This window comes from Notolepis coatsorum (assembly GCF_963971535.1).
Source record: "Notolepis coatsorum genome assembly, chromosome: 4".
Taxonomy (NCBI): Eukaryota; Metazoa; Chordata; class Actinopteri; order Aulopiformes; family Paralepididae; genus Notolepis; species Notolepis coatsorum.
In genome coordinates, this window is record NC_140168.1 from 209,064,315 (window position 1) to 209,072,902 (window position 8,588).

At 40.7% G+C, this 8,588-nt stretch overlaps 1 protein-coding gene across 1 annotated transcript; it reads right to left on the reverse strand.

The window, feature by feature from the left end:
• Positions 1–213: 213 nt before the first annotated feature.
• On the reverse strand, positions 214–8,194 carry LOC311226802 (transmembrane protein 106C-like; the record flags this gene model as incomplete). The annotated part of the gene is made up of 3 exons (XM_084312206.1): positions 214–5,590; positions 6,295–6,348; positions 8,112–8,194. The coding sequence occupies 3 exons, from the start codon at positions 8,192–8,194 to the stop codon at positions 5,452–5,454; spliced, it is 276 nt and encodes a 91-aa protein (XP_084168332.1). The 3' UTR covers positions 214–5,451.
• Between the last annotated feature and the right edge of the window lie 394 nt (positions 8,195–8,588).

Consider the following 8,588-nt stretch of genomic DNA (forward strand, 5'->3'; position numbering starts at 1 on the left):
AAGGAAGGGCACAACTCTGTCAGCTGAGTAACACTGTTCATAAAAGTATTTAAACTTAGGATAGGAGTGGGTCTGAGGCGGCCAGAAGATGCAGAGCAGAGAGCAGCAGAAGTAATATGTTACTTTACACCCCCTTCAAAGTGGTATTCTGTGGCATTGAATTTAAATCATAATAAATCAATTCATGTCGTCACTAAAGAATCAACAAAAGCACACACTTTATTAATTTTATTTAGTAGTTCACCGTTACATTTTATTACAAAATGTTCTTTATTTTCCTTTTTTCTTCTTAGAACCAGGCATGAAAACACATTTCTTCAAAATCACACATCAGATAAAATAATTTTTCATTTATACAATATACAAAGCACTGCCCTTTAAAAAATAAATAAAAATCCCACTCGACTGTAACGGCCATTTTAAATGGCTCCGTTCACACTGTAGACGCCAAATCTTGATTTCTTCGCTCACACCAGTATTTTGCAACAGTGCGAACGGCACAAATCACATGGAATCTGATATTTTCTAATCGGATTTGGGCCACTTTCATAACGTGGTCCTAAATCAGAGGCAGGTCTGATCTTTGGTCATGTGACCTCGTCTGAACGGTCATGTGACCTCGTCTGAAGTAACGGTCATGTGACTTCCATGACACCTTTACTCTGGGTCACTCTAGAGATTGGCAGGTTTTTTCCCCCCCGTCCACCTTCTTTATTGTTCATTTGTAGCATGCGGTCAGTTCAGGAGCGCGACCGGTTCACACTGGAATCTTATATTGGCCACATGAAAAGAAAATTAAGAACAGCCAAAACTAAATAAATAAATCAGATCTGAATGTATCAGAATTGAGCACCAAGGATTGCAGTGTGAACGAAGCCCATGTTATCGTCTGTGAAATAGATGCCAACAGCACAGAGGAGATTGCCAAATTAATTAATTTCAACCCCCCCCCCCCTCCTTTCTAGATGAGCTTTATGAACCCGTCGTGTAACTGACACAACAATGAAACCTTCTGTTATGAAAAGTAACTTGACATTTCATAGACTTGACGGACTTGGCTAAAATACATACAGGTGTAGGATAAGGAAAAAGAAATACCACTAATAAACGGCCAACATACTTAAATTATTTCCCTCTCATACACACACACACTAAATTCAAGTCAAGTCGTCATCTTTCACCTGGTATTTTATGATTCATTTGATAAATAGATTAATTAAAGGTGCTGTAAATGCTATTTTTTGTTAAAATAAGTGTTAAATAGCTCTACACTCCTCCGCTCTGCAGTAAACATTAAATATAATGTTTGTGTGCCGTTCACACTTTATCCAATCAGGAGAGAGAATATTCTTTACCCCCTTTTCAAGAAATCTCAATTATTTGACTCGTTTCAAGCACTTAATAATTTGCTTAAAATTAAGACCACTTTGTGGGGAAGGGGATACCAGAAAATCTATTTTGCGTTTACCGCAGAGCAAGGGGACTAGGAGACCCATGTTACTGACCAAACACTCTATATATCAGTGATGGCTGAGTGTAGAGCTATTTAACACTTATTTTAACAAAAAGATACCACTTACAGCACCAAAAAACAGGTTGGTTTTTCTCAATTCCTGAATTTATTTATTTTTATTTTTTACGTTTCCAAACAGAAACAATTTGCAAGCGGCTATGGAATGTCAACAGCAGAACAGACGCGACAGAACAGACAGGACAGACACACGGTCAGCAGGACAGACGCGACAGAACAGACACGCGGTCAGCAGGACAGACGCGACAGAACAGACACGCGGTCAGCAGGACAGACGCGACAGAACAGACACGCGGTCAGCAGGACAGAACAGACAGGACAGACACGCGGTCAGCAGGACAGACGCGACAGGACAGACACGCGGTCAGCAGGACAGACGCGACAGAACAGACAGGACAGACACGCGGTCAGCAGGACAGACGCGACAGAACAGACAGGACAGACACGCGGTCAGCAGGACAGACGCGACAGGACAGACACACGGTCAGCAGGACAGACGCGACAGAACAGACACGCGGTCAGCAGGACAGACGCGACAGGACAGACACGCGGTCAGCAGGACAGACACACGGTCAGCAGGACAGACGCGACAGGACAGACACACGGTCAGCAGGACAGACGCGACAGAACAGACACACGGTCAGCAGGACAGACGCGACAGGACAGACACGCGGTCAGCAGGACAGACGCGACAGGACAGACACGGTCAGCAGGACAGACGCGACAGGACAGACACACGGTCAGCAGGACAGACGCGACAGAACAGACACGCTCACCTGGCTCCGCCTCCTCCTCCTCCTCCTCTGTCCCTTCAAGTAGCTTAGTTATCCAAAGTTATAGGTCCATTCCCTCATAAATTAACTTACTTTTTTAGTAATCATAGTAAAAGGTACTATTTGTCAAGCCGCTAGGAATTAAGGGTATTAACTTGGGACGTCGGCAGGAGGTTAGCACCAGCCGCCGCTGGACACATGCGGTGGATCTTAGCCTGCTGCTCCAACAGCCACACTACAGAAGGTTAACCCTTTACTATCACACTACCGACCGTGACCTCGTTGAGGGGTCTTGTGAGCGCTGGTCCGGGGGCCAGGATCTCTGATACGGAGTGCTACAAGAGGTGCTTCAAACGGTTGTCGTTTTTCCTTTTTATAAATCCCTCATTTGAAAGTGTCCACAAAAAAATAAACTAAATCCTCATTGGCGTTTTTTTTTTTAACTTCACAAAAAAAGGACATAAATAAAACACACGGGAGCCAAAGTAACAATCGTGAACCACTTCTAAAGGTGCAAAGAGCGAATTGTCTTGAAGCAAAAATCGAGTGTATAGCGTTTGTGTTAAATCCTCAAATAAAAAATCAGTCGTTGTCCCTTTTTTTCAAGCAATACAATGTCAGTAGCGTAACGGTGCACAGAGTATTATCACCACGTCAAGTTTAGCATAAAGTCATTCAAGTCGTCATAAAGAACGCCGTCATAAAGAACACAGCCAGAAGTAACTACAGGATACAGTCAGTTAGTGGCAACAAAGGACCAGATCTTAATAATCATTAGCCTTCTTTACTGGGCCAAACAGGGCCAGATCTTAATAATCATTAGTCTTCTTTACTGGGCCAAACAGGGCCAGATCTTAATAATCATTAGCCTTCTTTACTGGGCCAAACAGGGCCAGAGCTAAATAATCATTAGCCTTCTTTACTGGGCCAAACAGGGCCAGATCTTAATAATCATTAGTCTTCTTTACTGGGCCAAACAGGGCCAGAGCTAAATAATCATTAGTCTTCTTTACTGGGCCAAACAGGGCCAGAGCTTAATAATCATTAGTCTTCTTTACTGGGCCAAACAGGGCCAGAGCTAAATAATCATTAGTCTTCTTTACTGGGCCAAACAGGGCCAGAGCTAAATAATCATTAGTCTTCTTTACTGGGCCAAACAGGGCCAGATCTTAATAATCATTAGCCTTCTTTACTGGGCCAAACAGGGCCAGATCTTAATAATCATTAGTCTTCTTTACTGGGCCAAACAGGGCCAGAGCTAAATAATCATTAGCCTTCTTTACTGGGCCAAACAGGGCCAGAGCTAAATAATCATTAGCCTTCTTTACTGGGCCAAACAGGGCCAGAGCTTAATAATCATTAGCCTTCTTTACTGGGCCAAACAGGGCCAGATCTTAATAATCATTAGCCTTCTTTACTGGGCCAAACAGGGCCAGAGCTAAATAATCATTAGCCTTCTTTACTGGGCCAAACAGGGCCAGAGCTAAATAATCATTAGTCTTCTTTACTGGGCCAAACAGGGCCAGAGCTAAATAATCATTAGCCTTCTTTACTGGGCCAAACAGGGCCAGAGCTAAATAATCATTAGTCTTCTTTACTGGGCCAAACAGGGCCAGAGCTAAATAATCATTAGCCTTCTTTACTGGGCCAAACAGGGCCAGAGCTTAATAATCATTAGCCTTCTTTACTGGGCCAAACAGGGCCAGAGCTAAATAATCATTAGCCTTCTTTACTGGGCCAAACAGGGCCAGATCTTAATAATCATTAGTCTTCTTTACTGGGCCAAACAGGACCAGATCTTAATAATCATTAGCCTTCTTTACTGGGCCAAACAGGGCCAGAGCTAAATAATCATTAGCCTCCTTTACTGGGCCAAACAGGGCCAGAGCTAAATAATCATTAGCCTCCTTTACTGGGCCAAACAGGGCCAGAGCTAAATAATCATTAGCCTTCTTTCCACAACTGAGCTAACCAAGGCTAACCTTCATTGTATATGCAATTACATTTTCTTTCTTCAAAACCAGATTTGTTTGCATATTGGTATCAACAGACACAATTTCTCAGCTGGATCATGAGAATTAATGTATTAATTAATTAATGAATTCATTAATTAATTAATTAATGAATGTATTAATTTAAAATAAAGAGGAATCCCTTCATCTCCTGTTCCAGAAGGGTGACTTTGTGCTGGAGGCCCTGATGAGGCCCAACGGAGAAGTGGCAATTGTTTAGTTTTTTTCTTCACAAAGCCTCAATTTCCAAAACTTTTAAAGGTGCTGTAAGTGGTAATGTTTTGTTCAAATAAGTGTTAAATAGCTCTACATTCCAACAGCCATCACTGATATGCACATTATGAATGACATACCTGCACCAAGTGAGTAACATGAGTCTCCCAGTCCACAGAATACATGTTCTGGTATCCCGTTCCCACTTTATCCAATCAGGAGAGAAAGCCCTAGATATTTTTGACGTATTTCAAGAGATCTTGATAAACCAGATTGTACTTCTTTAAACAACATATTTGCTTAAAACTAGTTATTTTTTTTATTCTCGTTTTTGTCCGACCCTTTTTTCCCAGTGTGGGGTTCTCTCTCCTGATTGGACACAGTGTGGGGTTCTCTCTCCTGATTGGACACAGTGTGGGGTTCTCTCTCCTGATTGGACAAAGTGTGGGGTTCTCTCTCCTGATTGTACACAGTGGGAACAGGATACCAGGAAATGTATTTTGTGTTTACTGCAGAGCAGAGGGACTGGGTTACTGCTACTGACCAGACACTGGATATCAGTGATGGCTGTCGGAATGTAGAGATTATCATTCCAACATGTAGACCACACAGAACACACCACTCACAGCACCTATAAGTGCTCGATAAGCAGCACAGCCTCTTCACTTCGTAACGATAGACTGTCATGACCTCAATCAAAACAGAGAGGTCTGTCACTAAAGGTCAAGACGCACAATAGAATATATTAAACCGCCATTCGGGGAGATGCTTGTGGTGGTATTATTCCAGGACTGACGAGGGCACACACAAAAAATCTATCATGGAAATTCAAACCGAGCTTATGATGAGTGGAACTGAATCCCTGCTCCAGTGAAACGGTACCTCCCCCCCCCCCCCCCCCCCACCTCCTGGACCGTTCCATTCACAAAATAGGGGTGGCCGGGCGGCGCTTGCCGGGTTGTTGGTGCTGCGTGGTGGACTTGGCGCCGCAGTCGATGTAGCGGTAGGCCTCCAGACTGTTCTGAGCCGTGCGCACCATGTAGGAGGTCTTCACCGACGTCCTGCGGGAAGAGGAATCAATAACAACAGAAACAAAACCTTTAACTGCCACAAATATTGTATGGCATCGTTTCATTTTCCTTTTCTTTGTTTATACAGAGTGGCAAGAGACACCCGGAGCGTCTGATCTGCGACTACAGGAGACGCCTGGTTGAGGTTATTGATCTGAGACTACAGGAGACGTCTGGTTGAGGTTATTGATCCGCGACTACAGGAGACGTCTGGTTGAGGTTATTGATCTGCGACTACAGGAGACGTCTGGTTGAGGTTATTGATCTGCGACTACAGGAGACGTCTGATTGAGGTTATTGATCTGCGACTACAGGAGACGTCTGGTTGAGGTTATTGATCTGCGACTACAGGAGACGTCTGGTTGAGGTTATTGATCTGCGACTACAGGAGACGTTTGGTTGAGGTTATTGATGCAGAGGGTCGACCAGTTATTAAACCCACAATATTACTCAGTAGTACTAATTTATATATTTCATACCCACCTGTACATTGTATATTACTATTTGCACTTTACCGTTACATGTGCACTCTGGTTGGATGCCAAACTTATTTTCATTTTACTGTACTTATGTGTCGTATAATGACAATAAATTATAATAATAAAAAAAAAAAAAACATGTATGCTAACGTCCCAGAATACAGATTTATTCATTGTTTATTTGTCTAATTCATCAGAGCAGACAGACATACTTACTGCATATAAACAACAATGTTGTGGACCTTGATTCTGGGCATTGTGCAGAACGCACTGGGAGACAGAAGAGGAAAGATATAAAGATTATTCTGATGGTGTATATATCCATACAATCAGTACTTATACTTACAATACTTGCTGAACACAAGCTAATAGTCACTAAAGTCCTGACACACACACACACCTGTGAGCTGCAGTCTTTAGGGGTGTAACGATGCATCGATTAATCGAAATGTATTGATTCTAATGTGACGATTCAACGGCATCGATTTGAAAATGTTAGAATCGATTATAATCCAAATTAATCCAAATTAAAAAAAAAAAATTTATTTATTTTTTAGTGTGTGTATTGTTTGTCCATTCATGCTGAGTGAATCAGTTCCCCCAGCCACATTTGTGTATTCAACATTTTTGGGGGAATTAACTGATACTGAAAATGTATCGAATCGTGGTCAAATGAAGAGATTTCATGATTGCATTGAATCGTTGGCTGAATAATCATCATCGAAATTAATCGTTGTGAGGTCGCATCGTTACACAACTAGCAGTCTTTTTTTTATCCACTTTTTCCTCCTTATTTTCAATTTTCTCCCATCCCAATTTCGTGTTTCCAATTCTCCCCTCCCCTGTCTTGAACGTTGCTCGCTGAGCCAGTATGACGGCCGGCCCAAGCCGGAGGCAATGCTGACACGCGGATTCGAGACCGGAGTCTCTTGCATTGGTGACGAGCGCAATCTCCGCTGCGCCACCCAGCCGCCCCACCCCTAGCAGTCTTATGGAACAATAAATTGCTGATACCAGTAAATGTATAGGAGGCTTATTTGATTGAGGAACCACTTTGCTAAGCCTAAGCTCTTTAGTTCTTCTCATAGAGATGTAGAGATAGTGTGCAATCCTGTTTCTCATGGCCTAACCATTTATTTATACATGTAGTTCCTCAAAAGTAACTCTGTCAGTAGACAATCCAATCCACTTTATTTATAGAGCACATTTAAAAACAACAACGTTGACCCAAAGTGCTGTACAAGTCCCACAACACAAGATAAAAAGATAAAAGCACACAATAAAAACACAATACAATATGTCACATAAAAAAGGCAGGTCTCTCAAACCGTTTAAAAACCAAAGCAAATAAATGAGTTTTGAGGCGTGATTTAAAACACCTGCAGAGTGTGGGGGGGGGGGGGGGGGGGGCTGCCTAACAATGTGCACCAACAACAGGAGGCCCCTATTATGCTACTCACTTACATCAATAAGGTATAAATATATAAATAAATAACAGTAACTCACTTACATCAATAAGGTATAAATATATAAATAAATAACAGTAACTCACTTACATCAATAAGGTATAAATATATAAATAAATAACAGTAACTCACTTACATCAATAAGGTATAAATATATAAATAAATAACAGTAACTCACTTACATCAATAAGGTATAAATATATAAATAAATAACAGTAACTCACTTAAATCAATAAGGTATAAATATATAAATAAATAACAGTAACTCACTTAAATCAATAAGATATAAATAAATAAATAACTCACTTAAATCAATAAGGTATAAATATATAAATAAATAACAGTAAATCACTTAAATCAATAAGATATAAATATATAAATAACTCACTTAAATCAATAAGGTATAAATATATAAATAAATAACAGTAACTCACTTAAATCAATAAGATATAAATATATAAATAACTCACTTAAATCAATAAGGTATAAATAGCAGTAACTGACTTAAATCAATAACGTATCAATAATAAATATATATATATATAATAAATAAATAACGGTACTCACTAGACATAGGAGGCGCTGCCACCGATCTCCACGCTGACTGTGAAGTTCACCTGCACAACAGGACATGTTACAAAACCAAACATTCCAGTTAACGACCACTAGAGGGCGACACTCAACACTTTCAAGTAGAGGACTATTGATTGATTGATTGAAAACTTTATTAACAGATTGCAGAATGGGTACAGTACAGCTCAATACATACAATTGTTAAGGGGATGCAAACCAGAGAAAGACTTTCGTCTTGTTTACATCAGGGTCCCCCATTTTCAATTCATCATAACATATATGACATACAGATAGACCAGGGGTGTCAAACTCATTTTCACAGAGGGCCACATCAGCATTATGGTTGCCCTCAAAGGGCCAAAGACCGTATAAATGTTAATGTAATGTAAAATAAATGTAGCTACTCATTTACATATTGTTAAACATGTTGTTTCTGTATTTATTACTTATTCAAGTTATACATATTGCATA